Here is a 27,659-nt window from a genome sequence, read left to right as displayed (position 1 = left end):
CTGCCTGCTTCATTTATAGAAGCACAGGGTTACAACAGCATAGCATTTTGCAATGGAAAAAAATGTGTTTAGCTATCTGCTCTGTCTCCTTGCCAGGGCAATACTGTTACAGCATTTTTTTCAGTGCTTCCTACAGTATGGATTTCAGTGGCACAAGCAATGGGTCAGTTCAGTAATTTAACAACAGAGTGTTCTCTTTTCCTCTCCATTTACCTTTTTTTAAAGTGTGTGCTATTGCTTTTAGGTACAGTCCAGTGTGCTGCTCTAAATCATTCATCTCTCTTTCATGTATTTATAGACAGAGAGAACAAGTCCTTCCTTGTTCCCCCTTTGCCACTCTCCTGGAGCAATCTGCTACTGGCTCGTACCAGGAGCACATTGCTCCTTCCACTGAGGTCAGCTAGGGCTGGGGGAGAGAAGCCAAAGCTCTGCCCATTCCTACCTGCTCCCCAGCTCTTTGCCTCAGAAGATATGAGCTCTATACTTTTGAAGTCAAGGTGTCCTGGGCCAGAAGGGTTGGAGAGGAAGGAATGAGACTTGTGTCTCATCTATTTAACAGTACATAGCAAACTAGATAACATTGCTGCTTCTTTAAAGGCTTGTTGGCAACCTGAGTAGTGGTGAGATCCTGTGCTCCAGGTCACAACACCCAGAATCTGGTGTGGAACCCACACCCACAGGATCGAAGCTGCCACTGTGATCGGAGTGTGGGGTGGGCTTGCTCTTTAGCCTCCATCCCTCCCTGGGCCTCTCCTCCTCTCCAGCCAGAATTAGGGTTGTGGTGCTAGGGCAGAGATTGCTATTGCTAGCAGATGGTGCCCCATTAGCAGTTTAATATAGTATGTCTACTGAATCAGGAGGGTACCACACCCTGCTTGAAAGCCCTCTGCATCTTGTAGGAAGCTGCCAGAACTTTGCAGAACTGAGCCCTAATGATGATGATCAGCCTCATGAGGAAAGACCAAGGCCTCCATGTCACTACATTCCACTAAAGCCCTGGGATTTAAGTGGTGCATAAACCTTGCACTAGTTTTCTGTACAAGGATGTAATTCAGCCTAAATTAGGGTTCTTGTAGACTGATTCCAGTGAAGGGAGAGTGGAAAGATGCTGTGATGCTAGACAAGTGAAGTAAGTTGGTGTAGAGGCATAGACAGATGACATGCATGTTCCCCCTCCCACCTCCCCCACAGAAGCATGGCTGAATGTTCTGCTAAGCTTATTTTTATTTTTGAAATATGAGCATGGTCAATAGTAAAACAATATTGTCCTGGATCAATCAGTACAGGCAGTATCAGCCTCACTTTTATAGTTTTCAAATGGATGAAGCCAACATCAAACTCCTGTAACCTAAAAAAATCACCTTTCTCTACCTGAACACAGCAATTCAGATAAGATTCAAATGAAACAATTTTGCTTAATAGTATCTCTACATTTCTCCTGAAACTTTTTTAACCAAAAAAGTGGGTTTTTGACTAAACAATTTTTTTTGTGAAATTTGCTTTCTGTGAGAACTTTCAATTTTTTGTATTCAAAACCAAAATAACCCTGTACAGAAATATTTCAGTTTTGATAGGCTGCCACAGTACCTCGTGGGTGCTGAAGTTTGGTCGTTTCATGTCTCTAGTCTTCTCTAAGGACTGGGCTTCCTGGCCACACTACAAGTCCTATGATATGTGGTAGTGTGTGACACCCTCCCCCAGTCCCACCATGTACCTCGAAGAGGAAAGACTATTGTGCATCATAAGAGATGTAGTCTGGCAGGGACTCTGACCATCTGAGGAGAATGGAGCTCTTGTATCTGAACTACAACTTCCATGAGGTACTTGTGGTAGTACTTAAATATTTGGTATCAGGTAATGAAATGCTTGGCATAGACTTTTTGGTGAAAACCTGAAGTTTCCCATGTGGAAAACATATTTTTCTGGCCTGCTCTATCTGCAAGTAACTTTGGCTACCTTGTGGGATGGGGGGGTAAGAGAGGGGGATTAATAGGGAGGTCAGTGAAGTGGTGGATCATCATATTGCTGACAACAGAGTCTAATGGGTGAGGACAGAATTACACTAATCTATACCCAGTTCCCATTACAGTGCCACCAGTCCCATTACTACAGCTGGAGAAGTGTTGTACCCGAAACAACAGTGTGACGCTGGCCTGGAGGATGCCACCTTTTACCCACAATCCAGTGGAAGGTTATATCTTGGAGCTTGATGATGGAGATGGCGGTCAATTCCGAGTGAGTGTTTGTATTATTGTTAAAACTTGCCAAGGACATGGATGTAGGAGGGTAGATTATCTAATTCATTCCTGCTTCTGCAGTGAAATGGGACCAGAAAGCTGCTGGGTCATTCCAGATGAGAATTCCCTTACATGGAGGTTAACTAGTATAATCAGTGTCTGTGCTATCCTCCTGCAGACTCTGGCTCAAAGGGGGATTATGAGGATGGAAGGTGGAATTTCAGGGCATTACTACAGCTGGCTGGTTGCCCCTGGCAGGATATATTCAACATGAATGAAATAGAGAACCCTCAAGTTTGCTCTAATTTGTGGTGGGATTGAAGCCATTGTATAAATGGCTCAGGAAATGGGAGATTCCTTTGCGGGCTTCATTGTTTGTTGCACCCAGCAAGCAATAAACCCAGGTCAAGACATGCAATCGTGGAATAATTCTGTTTCCAGTTTTCTGGGTAAATTTGGTTCTCAAAATCCTGGCTATGATCATGGCAGAGGGCAAATGGCTAAAGCTCCACTCGGACAAGACTGAAGTGGTGATGGTGCACTGGGGAAAGCAGCAGTAAATGGCAGAGATTGGATGAGTCTCCCTGAAGGAATATGTCTTTTGTTAGTTTCTAATTTTATGCCATATAGGGCTGATTCTAGAACCCCCATTTCTGCTTGACAGTCATAAATTGGAATAAATTGCCAAGGGAGGTGGTGGAATCTCCCTCTCTGGAGATATTTAAGAACAGGTTAGATAGACATCTGTCAGGGATGGTGTAGACGGAGCTTGGTCCTGCCTTGAGGGCGGGGGGCTGGACTCGATGACCTCTTGAGGTCCCTTCCAGTCCTATGATTCTATGATTCATATTACAGGAATGACCCAACTAACTTTATAACATCTGCATCTGGTTTGGAGGCTGCAGTCTTTCCTCTGCAATATGGACCCATGTGACCATTATCTGGGCTTTTGTTATTAGCTAAAGGTTAGGACAGTTGCAGTGCATTCTACCGGGGGCTGCACCTTAAAACCATTTAGAGACTAAAGCCGGTGCAGAACATAGCAAATCGCTGGCTGAGTGGGTCATTGTGCTGGGAGCGCATGACACTGGTGCTCTGGGATCTACACTGGCTCCCCATTGGTCTCTGGGTAGAGTTTAGCTCAGGGATGGGCAACATTTTTTGAATTGGCCCTGGGCCAGGCTGGAAGGGGCGGGGCCAGAATGCTTCTGGGCTTCCCCACCCCCAGACCATAATTGGCCTGGGGGTGGAGGAGCCCCTTTGCCCCCATTTCCCACTAGGTACCCATGCCCCTGGCAAGGCGGGAAGAGGCTTCACACGCTCCCCCGCCCCCAGGCTCTGATTGGCCTGGGGGCAGGGGAAGCCTCCTCCCGCCCTGCAAGCAGCGCGTGGCACTTTGAAGTGCTGCACACTCCTCGCAGGACCGGGAACAGGACGAAGGAAGCTTCACGCAGCTCCTCTGTCCCCAGGCCCTGATTGGCCTGGGGGTGGAGGGAGTGTACGAAGCCTCCTCCCACACTGCAAGGAGCACACGGCACTTCAAAGTGCCACACGCTGCTTGCAGGGTGGGAGGAGACATAAAGCGCTCACCTGCTCCCAAGCCCTGACTGGCCTGGGGGCGGAGGAGCTGCATGAAGCTTTCTTCGTCCTGTCCCAGTCCTGCTTCGGCCGGACTGGTCAGGGCCCACCTCACTGTGGCATGGGCAGAGTGTTGCTCCCTGTGCCCATTGCACTGTGCTGTGGGCAGGGGGCTGCTGTGGCTAAGCTGGGTGCTGTTTAACCAGTTATCTATTTACATCTCTAGTCAGTACAGCAATTACTTATGCCCAAAGTAGGGACACATAGGCTATGTCTAGACTGCAGGCTTCTTTCGAAAGAGGCTCTTTCGAAAGCATCTTTTGAAAGAGCCTCTTTCGAAAGATCGCGTCTAGACTGCAGGCGGATCTTTCGAAAGAGAAATCCGCTTTTTCGAAAGAGAGCACCCAGCGAGTCTGGATGCTCTCTTTCGAAGACGGCCTCTTTACATTGAAGAACGCCTTCTTTCGAAAGAGGAGCTTTCGAAAGAAGGCGTTCTTCCTCGTGAAATGAGGTTTACCGCCATCGAAAGAAAAGCCGCGTTCTTTCGAAATAATTTCGAAAGAACGCGGCTTGAGTCTGGACGCAGGGGAAGTTTTTTCGGGAAAAGGCTATTTTTCCCAAAAAAAACCCTGAGTCTGGACACGGCCATACTGATCTATCTTTCTGATAAATTTTATGAATCCCAAAATTTCAAGGTCATGAATTTAGACTATACCATGAGAGATCCCAATTTCTGAGATGCCTCTAAACGGGTAATTTTGCCTACACTACTATGATACAAATGCAGTTTGCTTTAGCTGTTTTAAAACAAAGGGCCTGCTTCTCAGGACATGCCATTCAAATAAAAATAAGCCTACATTTTGTATGTCATATTTGATATCTAAATAAATACCAACTAGATTTCCCCCAAGACTTTATCAGCATCTGGTCTGTGGATTATAAAAAAAAGGCTTTAGTGAATATCACTGCTAAGTGCCTTAATTTGAACAGTCACACTCAATAAACAAGAAAGCCAGAATTATCCAAAAATCACAATTTAACTGACACAAAATGTATTTTATGATATGGTGTTAGATGAAACCACTTGACGATAACCTTTATGTCTCTGATCAAAAGACTGGAGAAGTCAAGGCCTTAGACTCTTTATTGTGCTACTGAAAGCACAAGTAATCCCTTCTCTATTCAGCAGTGGTCTTAAATGTATACTTAAGGCTCACTGACTTCAGTGGGAACTATTCAAGTTCTTAAGTGCTTTACAAAATTGGGACATAAGTTCTGTGCTGAATCTGGGCCTTATGCTCTGTGTTAGGGGATTGGCTACTGTCAATCTTAGTATTTCACAGAATCATAGACATTGGATGTGGAAACTTGCAGAAGTCTCATATTCCATCATCCTGCTTATTTCTAGAGCCATTTGTTTTTTTTTCTTTTTGCAAATGTTAAATAACACAAAATAAAACCAAAAAGATTGTGTAAAAAGCTATAAAATAAGAAACTCATCCTGCAGTTGGTGTCCCCTATCCCATGAGTCTGGCTCCCCACTCCATGTATAACAACCTGGCCTACAGGATCACGGTGCTGCTCAGGTTTGGCCCCATCCACTCCTCCATCATGATGGGGATGCTGTCAAGCTAAGCTTGAGCCATGCTGTGACCCCATGGGCCAAGTCACAACACCCAGAGCGGGGAGCTGGGAGCCAGGCCCAGCTCCAGCCCCATGAAACTGGGGAGTAAGTGAGACAGGCTCACTATCCATTACCATAGGGCAGGACCCCACTCCACCCTAGAGCTTCCACTTTCCCTCGGGCAGAATGACATGAAATAACAGAAAAATTCCCAATTTTTTTTTGTAAAGTAAAGAATTTCACAGCACCTCCACGGGCTGGATCCAGCCCGCCAAACCGGTGGATCCGGTCTTTGGCCACTGCTGCTCTCTCACTCCCAAGCAAATTGAGACCTGGGAAGGGGGGAACATGCAAAGTCTCCTTACCCCACCAGGGGCACACAGCACCAGAGGGAATTGCAGGCTGTTTTAAAAGAGCCAGTGGATCTCTCTAGCCGCCGCACGCCCCTTCCAGGGTGGGAAAAGGGGGCAAGAGACTTCGCATGCTCCCCCCAGGCCCTGATTGACTTGGGGGCAGGGTAAATGCTCAAAGTCTCCTCCCGCTGCAGCATCTAGAGGGAACTGCCAGCTGGCGATTCTCTATAGGGCTGTGTCTACACTGGGCCACTTATTCTGGAAAATCAGCCGCTTTTACGGAATAAGCTGTGAGCTGTCTACACTGGCCCTTGAATTTCCGGAAAAGCAACGACGCTCTACTGTACAAAATCAGCCGCTATTCCAGAAAAACTATTCTGCTCCCACTTGGGCATAAGTCCTTATTCCGGAACACTGTTCCGGAAAAGGGCCAGTGTAGACAGCCCAGTAGTTTTTTCCGGAAAAAAGCCCCGATCGCGAAAATGGCAATCGGGACTCTTTTCCGGAAAAGCGCATCTACATTGGCCACAGACGCTTTTCCGGAAAAAGGGCTTTTCCGGAAAAGCAGCCTGCCAATGTAGATGCTCCTTTTTTGGAAAAACTGAAAACGGAATAGTATTCCGTTTTAAGCATTTCCGGAAATTCATGGCAGTGTAGACACAGCCTAGGTGTCGGGGTGGGGGGCAAAAACTTCACACGCTCCCCCACCTCCAGGCTAATTAGAATCTGTGGGTAGGGGAGCACAGGAAATGTACGAAGTGGCCCCCTTTTAAAAATTATTGCTCACCCTTGCTATAGACTCTTCCATTGCCTGAGAGATCTCACTTATATTTTGCCTAGATTTTCTATTTCATGATTTCATCCCATTGCTCCTGGCCATCCTCTTTGTGCCCCAAATGATAACTCATCCTGCTTGGGGATTGCACTAGTAAGATCCTTGCAGCCGTTTATCACATTCCTTCCACCCTCTTAGTTGTTGTGGATACATACAAAGTTCTTTATATCTTCAGAAATCAACCTCCTCAGACCCTATATTTATGGTTTCGATCTAAGTTCCAAAACTACATAGCTGTATATTAACAGGACCCAGAGAAGGACTGAGACAGCCCTATTGGAAAAACAAAACGATACATTTTAGACTTCCCTTTTTAATCTTTGTCTCTCTCTTGCTGCCTCCACCTACTACCTAATCTTTCTTGAACTCTCTTCTCCGTGTTGAGTCTCATTGGATGTGAGTATCCTTGTTACAATCCTGTAAATTCTAAATCCCCCTATACACTGAGCAATATTTACTCAGCGTTTATGTTTAAAAGTCTGACTATGAGACCTTCAATTTGGAAGAAGGTGGTGAGTTATGTCCCTGTCTTTTTGAATGCTCAGGAAGTGTATGTTGGCAAGGAGACCCTATGTACAATTGATGGCCTTCATTTCAACAGTACCTACAATGCAAGAGTCAAAGCTTTTAATTCTTCAGGAGTTGGCCCTTACAGCAAGACAGTTGTTTTACAGACGTCTGATGGTGAGTTTGTTTTATATCATTAAAAAATCGAGCGCTCTGGTTCCTAGCAGCCAGATGTTCACATTCCATGACATCCACCAATATACTTGGTATTATGAGTTTTGATCACCTTCACAAAGGGGCCAGGGTGGATCGAGTGCAGACTGAGCTTCCCTCTCAGTCCTGTGACTGCAGGTCAGGATTGATGTATGCTAGTGGCACAGTATGGGGATGCCCCCACTCATTGCTGCTCCTTCTGTGGAAGAATAGAAGCTATCAGAATTGCTTTAGAAGACCTTGGCCTCGGTGAATGTACATGTGATTTCTCTGTGCACACTTTCCAGCAGTAGTCTGTGTGTGCAGTTGTGGAGTCTGGCTATGAGCCGGTCTTAGGGGCGGTCGCTTGGGGCCACCATTTTCAAGGGGCTGCCAACAGAGCCCGTCTTAGGGGTAGGCCGCAACCACATTTTGGCCCAACTTCCCAAATCCTCCCTCCAGGTTTCCCTGGTTACTCCCTGACTCCCTGCCCCCCCCCCCTTTTTTTTGGCTTGACAAATTTTTGTTCGGTATCACCCTATGTGGGTGAGCCAGACGGTCGCCCGGGGCCACCAATTGGTTAGGATCAGCCCTGAGTCTGACACTTGCATATAGTCTTAGAATCTGTTGGATACATGCACCGGATTTAATGTTGGAAAAGTACTTGTGCAGCTGTCGCTGCATGTAGTTGGCAGCTATGTTGTTCCCGCACTGAAAATCCATCCTGCAGTCTCTGAGGCTGTCTGTCCCATCCTTTCCCCATCCCAAATACTCAGAAATGATAAAAGAAAAAACATAATCCAGCTCTTTAGACTTTTGGCATGTGCTATTTATTGACAGCTCTCCACATTTCAAAATCTACATGTGCATTTGCCTGTCGAGGCTTTGGGTTTAATTAAAATAATTGTGTTTGATCTAGAGTTCATAGTCATTTATACCACTATGTGCCACTCTATGTCTCTCTGTGTGTCTCTGATGTTTCTGTGTTTTCTTCACTGCTGATACTAATTTCAGAAGAGGGCTTGATAAGAGCTGGGTGGTAATTCATGCAGTGTTCCCATGTAATTACACTTGACATCCATATGGGCACCACAAGAAGTTCATCTGGATTAATAATGCTGTAGTAAATACTATAAATGCTCTGTATTTATAGAGTGTTAAGATATTTAGATGTAAAGATTTTTTTTAAAAGAAGCCAATGACACCCAGTTATAATGAACTTGCCCGCCACATGAAATAGTATTTCCAGTAGAGACAGGCCTGAACCAAATCCCATATCGGAATAGCCCCAGACTTCAGAGAAGTCCATAACCAAGTTGGTCGTCTTCCTTATTTGTGCAGCACCAGTGATTTGCTCTATAACATACAGACCCAAACAGAGACATTCACTGCCACAGGAAGCTCACACCCTAAAAGGCAGGTCCAGATAGGAGAAATTATATTGGCTGGCTTACAGTTACGTGCATTTTTACCCAAAGAGATTGAAAATGCCTTGCAAATTTTACTGATTATGCAAATTGCATAAATGGTTCTTACGTTTCTCCAAACTGAAATGCAGTTGCCTATGAAATGAAACAGTGCACAGTGCAGTAGTCTAGAACCAGTGTCGGCAACCTTTCAGAAGTGACGTGCCAAGATTTAACTTTCCTCATCCCCCTCAGTGCAAGCCCTGCCCCTTCCCATCCTGCCCCTGTATCCTTCTTCACTCCCCTCCTGCTCTGATATCCCTGTGCCCCCAATGCACACACAAGTAGGGCAGCAGCACTGGGACTCGCAGCGCTGGGGCAAGGAGGGGTGTGTGTGGGGGGGGGGGGAGGGCACAGTCACTTCCATGCCTGGATCTGCCCTTTGCCCGGGGCTCATCCCTTATCTGCAGGCTGTAGCTCTGGGCCCCAGACCAGCCAGCATGTGACCAGCCCCGCCCCTGTAGTGGGGGTAGGAGGGTGCTTAAACCCTTAGTTCCTGGGGGCTGCATGCCCCAGGGATGCAGAGCTCAGTGCAGGGTCATGCCGCCCACTCTGCTTGCTGTGCATGCCACAAAAAATCATCTTGCGCACAAGATGCCATACATTGCCAACCCCTGGTTTAGAATAACATGGGAAGAATATCTCCTCCACTTAAAAGTATGGTGAGAATTTAGAAGGGCAGAAACTGATATGAAATAGAGCAAAATTATGTTTTATTGTATCCTTTCCTACTATTAAGTTGCCTTTATTCTTTCTGCACAGTGGCCTGGTTCACCTTCGACCCCTCTTCGGCCCATCGGGACATAGTCCTGTCAAATGACAACCAGACTGCCACCTGTAGTAGTTACGATGATCGTGTTGTTCTGGGCACGGCAGCCTTCTCCAAGGGAGTACATTACTGGGAATTGCATGTGGATCGTTATGATAACCATCCAGATCCGGCTTTTGGAATAGCTAGAATTAACGTGGTCAAGGACATGATGCTAGGGAAGGACGACAAGGCATGGGCTATGTATGTTGATAACAACCGCAGCTGGTTCATGCATTGCAATTCTCATACAAGTCGGTAAGCTCCGATTATGGACTTTTCTTGTGGCTTGATTTTTTTTCATTTTAAGGAGACTACATTTTAAAAAGAGTCTGCATTCCTTTTCACGGAAGCAGTGGGGGATGGCAATTTCATTCTATTCACCAGGGTTCTTTGTGATCACAGGGCAGTACAAGAAACCCTAGCCCAAATTACTGTTTGTTCATCATGAAGATGTTTACTGGCAGTCCTGAAAGCTGATTAAAGCTAGTATTAGGCAATGCCCAGGGGTGATTTGAGGGCAAGGACAGAGGAGGGTATGCTGCACACTGATGAACAGTGACCAGATTGCCTTGTTAAATAGAGATATTGACAGGCTTTGCAAAGAATCCCATTCTGTCTTCTTCATCTAGGGGATTAATGATAGCAATGGGAGGTTGCTAGAAGTGGAAGCACAAAGCGAAAAAAATTGGGGGAAGGTCCTTATCTGGGATTTGCACAGTTGGGGGCTGAAGTTAGGTTAAGGCTCAAATACCTGACTCCACTTCCTATCACTGTGAAGATCTGTATTTATGTATTCCACATCCTGGTTTTATCAGGAGCATTGTCCCAACATCAGCCAGTTTGTAACAGCCAATATCAAAATACTACAGTTCCTGGAAATATGTGCCTTCTGAAATGGGAGCTTGGTTGCGAGGTATACTGTGCAGTTGAAATAGGGGTTGTTATCAGAAGTGCAGGTAACCAAATAAGAATAATTAAGACTTACACTTGAAGTCAACAGAGATTCATGGGGGTTGAATTTTGGTCCAGGAGTATCAGATAACTCAGAAGTGCTATGACAGTTCATGTATGTTGTGTTAGCCAAAACTGAAGACACTACTCAGTCATGACTCCCAAGAAATATTTCTGCATTGCGTGATCAAGGCTCACCATTCATGTCATGATGTTTAGTTTGACTGAATTGCTGAATGACACTGTTTTTCCTAGAAGCATGGAATCAAAGGACTGGCTTTGAATCAGGCCCTAAGCCAATAATAGAATAAAATAACAAAAAACGTGTTAAATATATTAAAATATATTTGTCCTTGTAATGCCTTGATTGGATTAATGGCAAAAGTAATTGTAATCAGTACAAAAATTACTAGTGCTTCATGAAATAGCTGATACTTTTTGAAAAAAGGCTGGCAAATAGTCTGTGTGATAGTATCCTAGAAACCTATTTCATGGATTCAGTCCTTGGAGTGTTGTTACAAGCCAGCACTCTGTGTTGCTTGGCAGCTCAAGAGCTTAGTAAAACCTTTCTTTACACAGATAACAAATAATGGACATGTTTTGGCTTTCTGATTGCTTTGCCAAAATGAGAGAAAAAAACGCAGCTTCCATGGATGCTGAATTGCCAGCTGTTACAGGAATATCTTAAAAAGGGACAGACCAATAGAATATTCACTAGAGTGCAGCACAACTGTGGAGTGCATATTTTTTTCATGAACTCACATGCACTTTAACAGTATTAGTGCTGAGCATTATATTTTTAACTGTGGCAACCAAGTAGGTCAGTTTGTTAACCCACTAGATTCAATAGTTTTTTAAAAACAGCTAAATCTGCTTAACTATCACTCCCCAATGAAAATAGAAATATACTGAGCTATCATATATTTCATAAATATGTTAAAAACTGAGGTTTTCAGATACTATGGTAATTGAGCCATTATAATTAAAGATATGTAGATACCAATTGTTTCCGTTTTCACAGATTTTATAGGAAGGTATTAGACTGTTAGATAAATGAGTGAGTATGAAAATAGTTAAAAGTCCTAATTATGGAATTTGCTAAATTCCTCTAGAAATAGATAGCACCATCCACTCACATTGACTCAGCATCTTGCATTACTAGGGCCCAGAACAACGAGAAAAAAAATGGAAGATAGCTGATTCATTTTCAGTAGCTGTAGCAGAGCAGGGAATCAGCTTTTCATAAACCAAAGGAAGCACACAAAAAAGGGGCATGAAAAATTTAGGCAAGCAAATATCAATTCATATTTGTTAATTACTGGGAGTAAGTACACAGAGGCACCTGGTGTGCCACATGCCTGTTGTGTAGAGCAGCTGGAGTTCATTGCAATGGAGCTGTCCTCCCCACCCCACCCCTGGCAAGATTACCAAATAGAGGAATGTCTAGATTGCAATGCATATAAAATGTCAACCCTTTATATCAAATTGCAAAGAAGAAAAACTAAAATGAGTTTGTGGAGCACCATAAAAATAAATAACCATCAGAAGGGAAAAGTCTCATTTTGAGAACTTGGGACACAGTCTACTGAAATCCATAGGAATCCCTACATTGATTTAAGTGGGCTTTTCTCAGGCTGTTGAAGAAGCAAAATAGGTCTGAAAAGAATCACTCTTCCCATTAGAAATCAGAAAATATTCACGTTATAATAGGGTAGGTTTATAAGACACATCTCCACTTCATTGTTAAATCAATTGTTACAGTAAGCTTTTGCTTATTGGATAGTTGACACTGGTCGACTAGTTGCTCCTCCCTCCCTTGCTGCCTCTATCAGAAAGAGGCAGCAAGGTGGGGGGAGGGGAGGAGAGGAGAGGAGGTGCTGTGGGGATCTGGCTTAAAAGCCAGTTCCCCCCAGCTCCAGCTCCTTGGGAGGGGACAGGGGTGCAGTGGTGGCCTTCCACCTTTGAAATGTACAAGAGTCCCCGCTGACCTGGGCTCCATGTGGTGTTTCAGTCTTTGAAATGTGCAAGAGCTCCTGCTGGCCCCAGGCTCCATGCAGCATTTCTGTCTTTGAAATGCACAAGATTATTGGGGCTCTTGTATATTTCAAAGGTGGAACGCTGCATGACACTTCCACCTTTGAAATGTAGCAACAGCCGGGGTGGGCTCTTGCTATGTTTCAAAGTTGAAGTGCCCTTATTGACTAATTGAATAGTCGTGGAAATTCCATTGACTATTTGATTAGTTGATTAATCCAATTTTAACATCCCTAGTGTAGATGCTCCCAATTTCGAAATAAGATATTTCAAAATGAGCTACGCAATTGACGTAGCTTAATTTGCATAGCTTATTTTGAGTTAAACGCTGCTGTGTAGACGCACTCCAGTGGCAGACTCCAATTAGAGACAACAGCATTATTCATGGAGGGCCGATTCCTCCATCTTTACTCAGAAGTAGTAGTGCCTTCTGGGGTTATTCATAGAGTAAGGTAATACTCAGTGGTCTTAAGCCTGCAAACACTCATATGTACATTTTAGTTGATACACGTGAACAAATAAACCAACAGGAACAGAGTCAATGTGAGTAAGGGTGGCAGAATTGGGACTTAAATGGAAATGCTGAAAAATTGGTGCATATCTCTACAAAGGAAGATTCTCATCCAATAAATATTTATTTAATTGCCTAAAGAAGTGTAACAAATTGCTAGTGTTTCTGTTTAAATAGTCAAGCAGATTAAGACACTAAGTGGCTTCATGTATAATTTAACATGATTATCACTGATATATTTAAAATTAGTATGGAGTTATAAAAAGGAATTACATTAGAACTGTTAGCTGGTCTTCTTGAAAATTAGATCAACCTCGTTAGTTTGTATGTGAAAGCTGCTTAACAAGAAACATTTTGGCTGGGGCTGCTTTAATGAAAAGGCATGGCAGTTCTGCCATATGTGTTATTTAAAGCCATAATTACATGAGTTCAGAGTCTGTTTTGCCAACCGGTTTCTAATTTATATCGAAAGCATTCAATCAGAAAAAAACCTCCGAAGTGTTAAAGCTGCAAAATAAAGCACTCAGAAATCAGGATATGCCTTGGTAAAATGTGTGCATGCAGCTTTTACTTTCCCACCTTGCCCCATCATTTCAGTGTCTGTGAGATTGGTCCTAAAAGCAGTGGACCACTAAGAGATGTGTAGCTTAATGAAAGGGATGATCTGCACTGAGACCTTTTGCCTTTGAAGTATTTTCCTCTCCCCTGCAGCCCCCAGCCATTGTGGTAGAGAATCTTCTCTCTGCATTTTGCCTCTGTAACAAACCCAGATAAATTGTTCCAAATTGTTCTGTCAATGCTGACAGAAGAGCATTAGTAACTCACCTGCTCAAAACTTGTGGTTTGGTGGGTGAATGTTGCTGGAGTGTGGCTATCCCTCCAACTTTGCCTCTTCCCATAGGATAGACCATTATCCCATGAAAGGGTTTTAGTTCAGTTGAAGGATGGGGGAACATTACTACAGAGGCAGCACTATGCATGTCCAGCCTGCAAGCAGAGATGTGCTGGGCTTTCAGACATTTGCTTAGCCTGTGGAGGTGTAGGGACCTGTGACTCTGGATACATCTACGCTGCATGGCTATTTCGGGATACTGGAGGTATCCCGAAATAGCTACCCCGCGTCTACACAAGTCGCCCATTATTTTGAAATATTTTTCAAAATAATGGGCATGCTATTTTCCCATTCCAGTAAGCCTCGTTGCACGAGGGATAAGGGATGGCTCAAAATAGCACGTTATTTTGAAATTTGGCATTGTGTAGATGCGCCAAATTTCAAAATAAGCCGTTTCGAAATAAGATATGCAATTTGTATAATGCAAATTGTGTTTCTTGTCTTGAATTTAGGGTGCTGTGTAGTCGCACCCTCTGTCTCATGCTTTGGCACAAGGGTTTTCAACCTTTTTTCTCCCCCCCCCTCCCCCACCCTAGAGGCCACCCCAACATGCCATAAAAACTCCATGGCCCACCTGTGCCACAAGAACTCTTTTCTGCACTTAAAAGCCAGGAGCAATGTTAGTGGGTAGCCAGCAGGGCAACTGCCTGGACCCCCATGCCTTAGGGGGGCCCTGTGAAGTTAAAGTTGCTCAGGCTTCAGCAGGATGTTGGGACTGAGAGCCTCGGGCTATAGAACCATGCGATGGAGGTTTGGCTTTTAGCCTTGTGCCTCAGTGAGTCTAACACTAGCTTTGGTTGGTAGACCCCCTGAAACCTACATGTGGCCTCCCGAAGGCTTCAGAGCCCTAATTGAGAACCACTGGTTTAGCACACAATTCATTAGCCTCAGAGAATTAACTTCTTATATAGGCAAGAGCATAATACCCTCAAAAAGGGTTTCTAGCCCACCTGGTAAGAGAAAATCTTGAAAACAAGATACCAAATGACAATTACAAGGCAAATAAAAAGAATCCTACAGTTATTATCTTGGGTTTTTTTTTAAACTAATCAGCTGGAGGAGGGGAGCAACTCATGAGTTTGGAATGGAATACTGGTATTGTCTAAAGATATTTGATTGGGGAAGAATCTGCCATGTCCAGATTATCTGCTCAATAAAGGATAAAAACCTATTTCTGTTGAAGTCCGCAGGAAAGGGAGAGCTGGTTGAGCCATTGAGTGGTCTAATCTCATCATTTCCCACCTGTGGTCTGCAAAGTCCCGGAAGTCCACATGCTGAGTCTAAGGGAGTCTGTGAGAGATTGTCATTGCCATAGAACAATGGTTTTCAACCTGTGATCTGAAAAAGCGACGAGGAGTCCTGTGGCACCTTATAGACTAACTTCAGTTAGTCTATAAGGTGCCACAGGACTCCTCGTCGCTTTTGCAGATTCAGACTAACACGGCTACCCCTCTGAAACCTGTGATCTGTGGACTGGTTGGGAGCCACAGACTGTATCTAAGATTTCCAGTTGAAAATTTGTAGCAGTCCACAAGTGAAAAAAGTTTTAAAGCCACTGATCCAATTTAAAATCATCATCATCATCATCATAAATCATAATCATAAAAATTCTGTGCCCCCTGGTGGACAAAATTTATAACAGCAATTATACCAATAATACCATATTCTCTGCTCCACATATTTGGCCCTAACTGAATTTTTCAGTGACATGTATGTTAGTGTTGATCACTAAACATTCTGATGAATGTTACATTAAAATTGTGTGTACCCTGTGAATTGGAGAGGGGGCTTGTTTCTCTTCTGCTGTAAATTATTATAAACACTGAATCTGCGTTCCCTTGCAGAATTTGTGACATTAAAAGCATCAGCAACTAGGGCCAATTCACACATCTAGTGGTTTTCTGGCTCAGTGCTCTTTAAGTAGAATGGTATTGGACTAGCTTAGTCCTTAAAGGAAAAGTTCATGTATTCTTGCATAGAAGAGTTGGCTGAAGCTGTCGTGATGGTAGGACACTGATGCTACAGTAGCTAGCTCCTGACGCAACTGATTATCACCACCACCACCCCAAAATTTGAAACAGCTCCTCGCCCAATAACTCTCAATCCCTTCTAGTCACCAGCTTAGGGCACTGGGAGAGCAGATCCCTCATCAATTACTGCTCCACCTTGAACCATCTCCTGCTACCCTGCCTTCTAAGGTGTTTGCTTTTTTATATATAGTTTTTGGGTCCTGGCCTGCAACTAGAGCATAGTAGATCCCAGTTGCTAGCTGTGATAATCAAATTAAAATAGAATGGATATTGTGTATTTGGTTCCAGCAAATAGGGATTTTGCTAGTGATAAGCTACTTTCTGTTTTTACAGTATATCTTGTAAAGAGTTCACTGTGCCGCCCTATCTGAGACCTTCAATGCACATTAACAGTTAGGCCATTTCCTGCAGCCTTTATTTATGTGAGCAATCTTGTGGATTTCAATGAAGTCCTTGGAATCAGATCTTTGTTATGAATATTGATGTATTTCCTCTAGCATGTGGGGTATGAAAAGAATTGGTTTCAACAGCTTTTCCATCCTCAAAATCTTTGCTCTATCATGTTAATTTAACTCCCCCTTTCTCTTTGAGCTTTTTCAGCTCTGCCAAAATGTACCCACTGGGTGGATATGACCTTATGGGATCCCATTTCTCAGGGTTGCCTGCACTTAGTGGAAAATGCAAATTACACGTGGAGAAAAGGCCGTTAGCAGATGCCCTCCAAATAATACTAATTTTCTCATGCTGCTCCACATTCCTTTTGCTTTAGAAAGGACTGGCCTGAAACAGAGAGAGTCTGGAATGTAACAACCTGCCTCCACTAAGATGGACAATATGATCACTTTGTTTCTTAGGACAGAAGGGGGTGTTTCTAAAGGTGCCACTGTGGGCGTTCTCCTGGATCTAAACAAGCACAACCTGACCTTTTACATAAATGGGCAGCAGCAAGGACCTCCAGCATTTGAAAATGTGGAAGGTGTCTTCATGCCTGCATTAAGCCTCAACCGAAATGTACAGGTAAATCTTTTTCAGTTCTAACTCCTTCTGCATGCCAACCAAAGGAGAAATCCTACTCCAACCAAAATTATTCCTTGACTGCCACAGAGAAGAGGTCAAGATGCAGCTGATAGGTGTAAATATGGATTTTTTTTTAAACTTTGCCTAGTTTTGTTTGCTGATTGCATCTGGACTAATGCAATTTAAAAAAAAAAAGAAAATAATTGGATTTAACTTTTTTGTATCACATCTCAGATATAGGGAAGTGCTTTAGAAATAATAAATAGGTACGCACATAAACACGCACGCACAGAGTAAGCCCCAGCGTTGCTTTGTTACTGCTCTTCCATCCAGGAAGCAGCAATGTTCTAAGGTTAACTTTATTGTCTGGAGTAAAAGTACTGGTATATAAATACTCTTAGACCTTCTCTGTTTGGAGATAACTAACTGCTGCAAATAAGTACAATTTCAGCACCATGATAGAAAATAAAGCTAAGAAAATGTAGGTCAAAGAATGTTTAATTATAAAGAGAAGACCCAGTAAGTATTTCATTTGCACTCTTTAATTCATGACATTTGCACATATATATTCTCTTGGGCTCACAGTGTAAGCTACCTCCATCCACTCTGCCTACTCTAGGGAACTAGAGTTTATATATTAAATAAGAGGTTATTTCTTTTCTGCACAGGTGACTCTGCACACAGGACTGGAGGTGCCACAGAGTGTAAGACAGCCAAAGCTGCCCAGTAACTGAGGTCCTGCTGCCTAACCCTATGCTGGATTTTGTAATCTTTCCAAATGCAATTGGTCATTATTCACTGTTGGTAACAAAGCAACATCCCTAAATTAGACTAACACTTATGCAGAACATTGCTAACTAGCAGTGTATGATCTGATCATTAATATTTATGCACATCCATTTTTAATTTTACTCTGGTAACAAGAATATTTATAGAATAGGGTTTTTTTATTCTGATGGGTGTGCATTCCTGCATTTAAGTATAAAAAGCACATACATACAGCACACTACAGACACATAGTAACAGCTACAATGAGCACATTTTCCCTTTCATGATTGGATCTGTGCTTACTATGATTATTATGAATGGCTAATTAATAGTGAGGATAATTAACAATCAGAACAATTTCTATAGGGATGTGATGGCTTCTCCATCACTTGAGTTCTTTAAATCAAGAAAGTGATCTTTTAAAAGCTATGCTATTGTTCAAACAGAAGTTATGGGCTTGAACCAGAAATTGCAAAGTGACGTTCGTTGCCTTATGATATGCAGGAGGTCAAACTATGGGTGCATCTATACAGCACCCATGCAATTTGCGCTATGCAGTTTGCATATCTTATTTCGATTCTATTTCCAAATAGCTTATTTTGAAATTTGGCACATCTACACCATGCCAAATTTCAAAATAACATGCTATTACGTGACATCCCGTAACCCTCGTGGAACAAGGGTTACAGGGATTCCGAAATAGCGCACCCTTTGTTTTGAAAAAGTATTTTGAAATAACAGGCAGCTTTTGTTAATACGCAGGGTTGCTATTTCAGGACATCTCCACTATCTTGAAATAGCTGTCCTGTGTAGATGTACCCTGTGTGATCATAATGGTCCCTTCTGGCCTTAAATGCATTACTCTATGAATTATGCTCCCACCAACTAGGCAACAAGATTAGGCCCTCAGTACTTTTATACAATGTTTGTGCTCATTGTAGCTAGCACTAGGGTACATATCTTTGGGGAGTTAAAAATGCTCAATAAACCTTAGTGCTTCTCATTTCAGTGTGACTGCAGTGGCTTTTGTTGTCACAAATGGGAGAACTCATTTCAGGTACCAGAAACAATCATCTTCTGAAAAGGGAGCAGAGGAGAGTCCAAGTGATCACAGATATTTCTTTGAAAATGGTATATAGTACACACAAAATAGACTGTGTTGGGAAGAGGAGTGATACTTTATAGCCTTTTACCTGATAGATGCTGAGCATCTGCAGCGCCCATAGATTCACTGGGAGTTGTGGATGTACAACACCGCTTGTGATCAAAGGTCTTAATTTTCTAGTCAGGTGGGATGAACGAACTGAGGCTCCAATACAGCAAAGCACTTAAGCACATGCTGCTGTAGTGCTTTGCTGAAGTGGAGCCTAAGAATCTTGTAGGTTTTGACTTTGTCCTGCACCTCAGGAATTTTGTGGTCACCTGAAACGTATGAAAATGAGAAGCCTTATGAAATGGCATCCACAAAAGTAAATGTCCAATTAGCCACTGAAGGGTTCAATCCTTGGCAATACTAGATAGCATCTTTACCAGCATGCCATCAGCAGTAAATATTTTTATTCTCAATTTCTTTGTCACTTAACAAAATAATGTGTTTGTGTATTTTCGTGAGGGAAGGGCAGTTAACTGAGCTAATTTATAGTAACAAGCCCCCAGAGATTGCACCATGACACTGCATCTAGAACTTTGTCCTCATGATCCAACCCAAATGTAGTGCTGCTGCTAGACAGAAACACCATAGCCTGCTGCAATCTATTTTTACCTTACTTCCTTTTTAATCACGCTTCCTGCACACACGTGCGCACACCCATACATGTGTATGCACATGCTCTTTGTAAGTATGGCACACAGACTTCAATATGTGCGGTCAGTAAACCTGAAAGCAATTTTTAAACCAAAAATCCAGCTCATTGCCTTGTGTAAAACTTTAGACACAGCTCTTCATGGATAGGCTGCTGGAAATCAGGCACATTGCTGCAGGCGCACATATGATCTCCAGCTTAAGTGCATCCCCCACTACAGGCAATGCCATGTGATGGCAGAGGATCTCGCACTTGTATACAGGAAAGGTGCCATCTTAGGCTATGTCTACACCTCAAGGTTATTTTGAAATAAGTTATTTTGAAATAATAACTCCCGAAATAACCTTTTCAAAATAGCACATGCTCGCTAATGCTAACCTGCTAAATTAGCGTGAGGCAAGCTCTCTTAATGTGGACATACTATCTCGACTTAAGTGCCCCCAGAAGCACTGGGGAGTAATTATTTTGAATGACTCGGGAGTAGTTATTTCGAAATAGCAGCAGCTGAGTGTCCACACAAACCCTACTTTGAAATAGCAATTTCGAAATAGGTGTTATTCCTCGTAAATTCAGGGGTTATTTCAAAATAATGAGCTTGATGTGTGGATGCTCACTTTGTTATTTTGAAATAACGGGAATTATTTGGAAATGACTCTGTAGTGTAGACACTCCCATAATGAACAGCCATTGAGGAGGGATGAAAAATGGGGTATTTGAGCAACCCACAATGAAGGAGTAAGTCAAAAGCAATCTATAACCATCTGTGCAGGATATATAGTGCCACCCATTTGTTTTACCCAGCCTCCCTTTACAGAACAGAAATGTAGCTTCTTTTTAGATCAGAACTGAACTAGAAAGCATAACAAAAATAAACCTCTGTTAAGTGGGAAAGCAGATATGCTTTCCTCTAAGACTGTGATATGTTACTAGTGTATTTTAAGGCGTGGAAATAACTGTGGTGTACTACGTTGAGTTTGTTAAATGTTTAGCAGGGACCAGCTATTTATTGTTTTCTCTGTTGTTTTTAAATACCACCTGACCCTGTGCAGGATTTTTAATTCAGTGGGTCTGTTTTAAGCCTACCTCAGCTACAATGCTACAGGACCCTGAATTTCCTCTTGAGCGTGCTCACTGTAAAGTTGTCTTCCGTGAACATAGAAGTTGTAACAGTAGCCTTCACTTAAGTACAGCTTTACAGATCAGCACATGGGAACGCTGTGTTTTAAGTTGCATATGAATTTTTATACTGTGTAACATCCTGTGACAATTTTGATACAAGAAAGCACGCCTCTTAGTTTTCTTATTAAAAACAAGAACACTGCATAGGACATAAGGACTGAACTTCTGTCTTTACATGGAATATCCGTGAAATAAAAATTCACATGAATTTAAATCCTTCCAATCCACAACTACTGCCAGATGTTTATAGTGCATTCTGAAAGGGTTTTGGAATTGCTTTTGATATCTATGTTGTTTTTGTAAGTGCTTCTGTATCATTCCTTGTGTGTCACTCCTCGGGGTGAAGTTGAAGTAGATTTTTCTTTTTTGTTAATGAAAAATACAGAGTGATTCACATTTCAAATAGTTAATGAAATGTGTTAGGGACAGACTCCAAATTTGTGCAGAAACGCATGGACTTCTCTATTGCTATTCTCTACTCATTCTGGCACTGATAAAAGTGTGATGCAGGTTAAGCTAGTCTGCAGTCCCCTTCCAACCTAGAGAAACTGTAGAATGGCAATTAGAAATATAAATCCTGTATTAACACTGTTGATTTGATTTGGATTAAGTCTATAGAGGGTGAGTCTATTTTTGGTTGTGTATGTATTTTAAGGATTAAATTTGAAATGAGACTGAGTTGCCCGTATGAAAAAAAAATTAACGGCTTACGCTGCATGCGTTTTGGTAGCTTATCTAACAGTGGTAATAAAAACATAATTAGAACTAGATTATGAAACTAGTTTTACATAGGAATACACATGCAGAAATCCCATGGACTTTAGTAGGAATCTTGTGGGGGGTGGGGACAGGACAAAATGGGTCCCTTTAAGACCAGCACTGCATGAAGAATGAAAGCAATTCCCTCCGCTGTTCAGGCTGGAAGTAATTCACTCCACTGCAGATCACTAAAGACCTGCATGGATACAAAATGTGTATCTGCTTCTGTATCCACAAAAATGAGCTGCAGATATCCACATTCACATCCTCAGATGTGGATACCTCCAGATATAAAGTGGATAGCTGCAAGTATCCAGGGTTCTAGATACAAAATTTGTATCTGCATCTGTATCTGCAAAAATGAGCTGTGGGTATCTGCATCCACAGCTGTAGATGTGGGTACCTGTGTATATAAAGTGGATATCTGCAAATTTGCCAGGCTCTACAGATCACTAACACAAATGGCCCTTCCATCCACAAAGCCCTGCAAGCTCTGTGTTCCTCTTCTCAACAAGGGATATTAAATATTGGTTAACTGAATAGTCGATTAACCTCATGAATTCTTATCGGTTAGTCAACTATTCTATAGTCCCCGGGGGTGGGGCTGACAGCCAGTGTGCTCCAGCCCCACTCCGAAGGAGCCCCCTGCCACTTTGCGCTGCTGCCTCTGTATCAGAGGCAGCAGTGTGGGGTGTCAGGTGGGAGCTGATTTGCAAGGGGAGCCTGTTTAAAAACCAGCTCCCCTTGTGGACCGGCTGCCCATTGCCTCCTGCTGATACAGAAGTAGCAGTGCAGGGTTGAAGCAGCCCCTGTCCTGGGGGGGGGGGGGGGGGCTGAGCTCCTGGACCCATCATGAGCTGGAAGAGAGCGGGGCTGCCTGCCTACCTGGTACCTAATGCATTTTAAATGCAGAGCCGTAACAGGGATAGGTCCTGAACCCACCATGAGCCAGAACTGAGCTGGGCTGCTGGCTAGCCTGCAAAAAAATTGACTGGGGTGGGGGGGGCTTTTGCTTATTGGTTAATCGATTACGGCATTACATCCCTATTCTCAACATTTGTGCACAAAAGGGAGCCTTTATCTGAAGCAAGTGTGGGGAAGAGCAGTCTCATCTCAAGTTCTCCTTACTCCTCGCCTTTCCACTTCCCCCAGCACTTCCTTGGTGCAGGTTTTCAGGGACATCCAGCTTTTCTTCACACAAGCTGTGGAGAATACAATTGAAAAGTAGAACAGTCTTTGGCTGAATTAATTTATATCACCACTATTCCCAACCCCTTCTTTATCAGGAAGCCCATGGGAGTATAGCTCTCACAAGATGGGCTAGGAAGGCCCAATGGGGCTGGATGGTAGAACAGAGACAAAGGGAATCCATTTGAGATGCCCTTGCTTCCTTTAGCTATGTGTAGATCTTTGGGAATCCTCAGGTTCATGGGAGATCAAGCTTCCAGCTTCTTCTGTATGTGAAACTCTGCCTCCTGGCCAACTAGACAAGCATAAAACATTCTCTCATGGAGTTTCCTCTATTCCCCTGGGACAAATTATCTCAGCTGGGGGAAGAGCAAAGCCAACAACAGAATGAAACTTATCTGTTGTAGCTTGCTTGGCAGGGAATAGACTCCACAAGACAGAGGTAAATTTATTTACAGAGCTTAAAAAAAATCTTTACCCCAAAAGCTTACATTTTGCTAAATTAAAGAATTTAGGCATTGACTCCTAAATCCACACACTTTGATTGTCTCTACCACTGTGAAAGAAAAAGACTATGGTTTGGAGAGTGACATAAGTCCCTTAAATTTCCATCACACTGCTGTTTACCCCTTATAAAGCTTTCTCTTAGTTTTTTCCCCTCTACAGATTTCCCCAGTATGTTCACTAAAGTGGATTAGAAAAGTTGTGTGGCTGTAGAGAGAGTGGAGGGGAAAGAGGAAGGGAAGTTTCATCTCAAAAGGATGTTCTTCCTTCCACTCTCCCAAGCACCTCTTTCGGTTCCAGCTCTGCAGGGTAACACACCATTCATTGTCAGAGCCCACACTGTTGTAGGCCTGTGCAGCCACTACTGGCTTCTTTTAATCATATCTGTTCAAAAGAAGTTCACACACAAGTATTGCTACAATCTGGTCAGCTGCATATGGCCCTGTCTGACAATCCCTTCTTGTTTCTGATTTTAGAAAGCACATAATATATACCTTTAAAATGTAAATGTTAGAGAAGAGAGCTGTGATTTATCCAGAATTTTTAGTGCAATTTGGCTTCTGAAATTCAGAAGACACAGGTGAAACCAGTGTCATCTCCCATTATAGCCAATAGAATTAAAGAGAGCTACAGAGAACAAAGGTACTTATACTGGACTGAAGGAAAAAAATTCCTGAGATATACGTATATCAGAGTTTACTAGGAAAAGTATTAATGTAATTTATTATATGCATAATATTCCATCATATTGTAAATAAGAACATTGTAATGTATTGCTGTCATTGGTTTTTGGCTGGCAATCTGTTGTAGTACCGTAAGATGTTGTGGGGTTTGTTTTTTGTTTCTCAAGTCTAGTTTTAAAAGATGGCAAAGAGCACCTGGTGATACTCTAGTCTCTTAGATGTTCTAGAGAAAGAAGAAATGTGACTTACAGTATTTGCTCGCTTACTTTATATGGGTAATATTGAATAAAAAAGGTTAATGGATAAGATCAAGGCTAGTCAACTACAAAATGCAAGGCACTGTGTTGGTCTGTGATTATGATCTAGGAGTGTTCACCACACTATAGCTCTGCTCTGCCTACCTGGTCCCATAAGAAAGTAAGATGCGGAAAAGTACTGGAATCCTTCATTCCAAAATACTGTTAATAAAGCAAAGCTTTTAGGCCTAATCTCAGGCTTTGCCACCTTTGCAGTGTCTTTTTTACTAGCAAAGCATTAACCTTGCTGTAGAGTAATGAAAAAAACCACATCTGGACCAACTCATATATGGAAGAGAGAATACAAACTCAGTGAGTCCTTCAGGAAGTTCAAGTAAGGTGTCAAATATTACAAAATGGTATGTTTAAATGTAAAAGACCTCACTGCTTACTGAAAATAAGATTCTCTGTCTTCTTATTTTGTTTAAAGGAAATGAGAAGTTTCTTATTTTTATTGACAGCATTTGTTTGGGATTCTTCTGATTAGTAATATGAAACAGAATGGGAACTTAAAGCACAAAGTCATTTAAAATAAATTCATACAGGCTTCTGAGGTGCAGAACCCAAATCACTGAAACTAGATGTTCCAGGACTTCTTCATCCTTGCACGAAGTAGAAAATGGATGTGCATTTTACTGAAATAGGTGTTCCAGTAGCATTTCTGGGTCAAATGAGATCATCTGATAGCTATGCTACTGCAAGTAAATCCAAATAGAATAAGATGCAAAACTAAATTCTATGCCACTTGGGAGAATCTCCAGGTTAGCATGGCCAGGGCTTGACAAATGGCTGCAAAATCTGCCCGCCAGCCCCGCACTGCGCATGTGCAAGACCTGCATTGCACATGCATGTGCCGCCGATGAACGGGGCGACCGGCTGAAATCTCGCCACGGGTGAGTAGATTCAGTGATTTGTCAAGCCCTGAGCATGGCGGATCAGTATGTGAACATTCATGGGTCCAGACTGTACTCTCTGGATGCAGCAATCATGATGTTAACCCAATACTCCATTCTATAAGTGCTGTCAATAAAAATATCAAGTTTTTTAACTAACGAATGAAGCATTGCCAAGAGACACAGTGTGATGAAATGTTAGACTAAATGCATGAGGTAGAACTGCTGTTTTTTCTCCAGTTGTGATATGAAGCATGACAGACATTAATTTAAATGTTGGCAAAAAAAGGTACAATGGAACAAAATAACAATGTTCACACCTGGTTAAATAAAAGACAAAACTTGTTTCCTATATTTTCTTCCTAACTATTACATTTTTACTTTTATAACAACTTCCCTCATTTAACGTCAATTGGAGCTGGTGGAATATACATTATTTCTGTATTTGTACGTCACCAGATCAAGAGGAAAAAATAAACTTTTTATAATTTTGTACCTGTAGCAAAAGTTTATATTTTTTGAATTGGAAACCAAACTTTTTTTTGTCTTTTGGTCTAAGTCTGACTTTGTGTATTAATATCCTTTTTGGAAAAACCTGAAATATGAGTTTATGCTGTTTACAGATTTTAAATAAATTCTTAATACACTGCCAACAAATTCATTGATGGTGCCTGGTTTACTATTGCTGATAAATGGCTGGTATAAAGTTCAAGTTGTCCTTGCACAATGCAACCAACAGTTTGGTAAGGTTAGCAGAACAATCTGCTGATTTAATAGAGAGGAAAGCTGAGGAAATTCACCTTCACAAAATTATTCATTTCCTGGTTTAGAACATCTGTATTTTTTGTATGGTTTGCACTGAGCATTTGTGAAGGTTATTCAAACATGTTATTTAGCTCAGTCTATGGCTGTGAGACTTGTGGATGGCTCTTTACCCTTCCAAATTTCTCAAATTATTGAAATAAGTAGAGTATGATAGTAATTATAGTACTATGAAAGTAGGTGACCAGATTGCCAGAAGCTGGGATTGGATGAAAGGGGATGGGTCACGTGATGGTTACCTGTTTTGTTTACCGGCAGTCCCCGGGTTACGCGGATCCGACTTATGTACTTACGAACGGGGCTTTTCTCACCCTGGAGGACGCGGGTGGCGGGATTGCCCAGACGCGCCGCGGTCCCACCGCCCGCGTCCTCCGGGGCGAGAAAAGCTGCTCCGCATCTCCCTGGTCTGCTGGGGGGGGGGGGGGGGAGCGCAGCTAGTGCGCCACCCCCCCTCCCCCCAGCAGACCAGGCTTTTCTCGCCCACGCCTGTGGTAGAGCAGCTGGGGTGCTGCCGGGTTGGTCCCGCAGCGCCACTCCTCGGCGCTACTAGACCAACCCGGCAGCACCCCATCTGCTCCGTCCCAGGCGTCCTGATTCAGCCGCTGCTGGTCAGTTTCAGCAGCGGCTGAATCAGGACGCCTGGGGCAGAGCAGCTGGGGTGCTGCTGGGTTGGTCCAGTAGCGCCGAGGAACGGCGCTGCGGGACCAACCTGGCAGCACCCCAGCTGCTCTGCCCCAGGCATCCCCAAGTCAGCCGCTGCTGAAACTGACCAGCGGCTGACTACAGGAATACTATGATGCTCCCATTTGCGCAAGAGGGCCAGTGTAGACAGCTCAGGACTGTTTTGCGCAAAAAAGCCTCAATGGCAAAAATGGTGATTGGGGCTTTCTTGCGCAAAACCGCGTCTAGATTGGCATGGACACTTTTCCGCAAAAAGTGCTTTTGCGCAAAAGCATCTGTGCCAATCTAGATGCTCTTTTCCGCAAACGCTTTTAACGGAAAAACTTTTCTGTTAAAAGCATTTGCAGAAAATCATGCCAGTCTAGATGTAGCCAAACAGTAGAAGTCTAAATATTAAGATGGGTGAACTAGAGTGACTTGTATTAAAGGACGATATTGTTATAATAGGCATCACAGAAAATTGGTGGAATGAGGATAATCAATGGGACATTGTCATATCAAGGTACAAAATATATTGGTAGGACAGAACAGGTCATGCTGGTGGAGGAGCGGCATTATACATAAAAGAAAATGTAGAATCCAATGAAGTAAAAATCTTAAGTGATCCATAGATTCTCGATGGGTAGTAATTCCATGCTCTAATAAGAATATAGCAGTAGGGATATATTACCAACCACCTGACCAGGATAGTGATAGTGACCATGAAATGCTACGGGAGATTCGAGAGGCTATCAAAATAAAAAAAAAACCTCAATAATAGTGGGGGATTTCAACTATCCCCATATTGACTGGGTACATGTCATCTCAGGATGGGATGCAGAGATAAAATTTCTTGATACCTTAAATTACTACTACTTGGAGCAGCTGGAAACCACATGGGAAGAGGCTATTCTTGATTTAGTCCTAAGTGGAGCACTGGAGCTGGTCCAAGGGGTAACTATAACAGGACCGCTTGGAAATAGTGACCATAATGTAATAAAGTTTAATATCCCTGTGGTGCGAAACACCCCAGCAGCCCCAACACTGTGGCATTTAATTTCAGAAAG

General features: G+C 42.8%; 1 protein-coding gene across 5 annotated transcripts in view; it reads left to right on the top strand.

The window, feature by feature from the left end:
* The window catches only part of TRIM67 (tripartite motif containing 67), a 47,404-nt gene extending 21,524 nt beyond the window's left edge, over window positions 1-25,880 (top strand). For 2 of the 5 annotated variants that reach the window (XM_014573037.3, XM_075924701.2), the window contains exons 6-10: window positions 2,090-2,235; window positions 7,173-7,311; window positions 9,555-9,858; window positions 16,876-17,038; window positions 17,707-25,879. In XM_014573037.3, coding sequence (XP_014428523.3) covers window positions 2,090-2,235; window positions 7,173-7,311; window positions 9,555-9,858; window positions 16,876-17,038; window positions 17,707-17,772 — 818 coding nt within the window. In that variant the 3' untranslated portion in view covers window positions 17,773-25,879. Of the gene's footprint in view, window positions 1-2,077; window positions 2,236-7,172; window positions 7,312-9,554; window positions 9,859-16,875; window positions 17,039-17,706 lie in introns of all 5 variants that reach the window. The other 3 variants (XM_075924699.2, XM_075924698.2, XM_089777358.1) reach the window with 2 other exon arrangements.
* Window positions 25,881-27,659: the final 1,779 nt, after the last annotated feature.

Source organism: Pelodiscus sinensis, chromosome 3 (assembly GCF_052426305.1).
Source record: "Pelodiscus sinensis isolate ZL-2025 chromosome 3, ASM5242630v1, whole genome shotgun sequence".
Lineage (NCBI taxonomy): Eukaryota > Metazoa > Chordata > Testudines > Trionychidae > Pelodiscus > Pelodiscus sinensis.
This window is presented reverse-complemented; position numbering and strand designations above follow the sequence as displayed.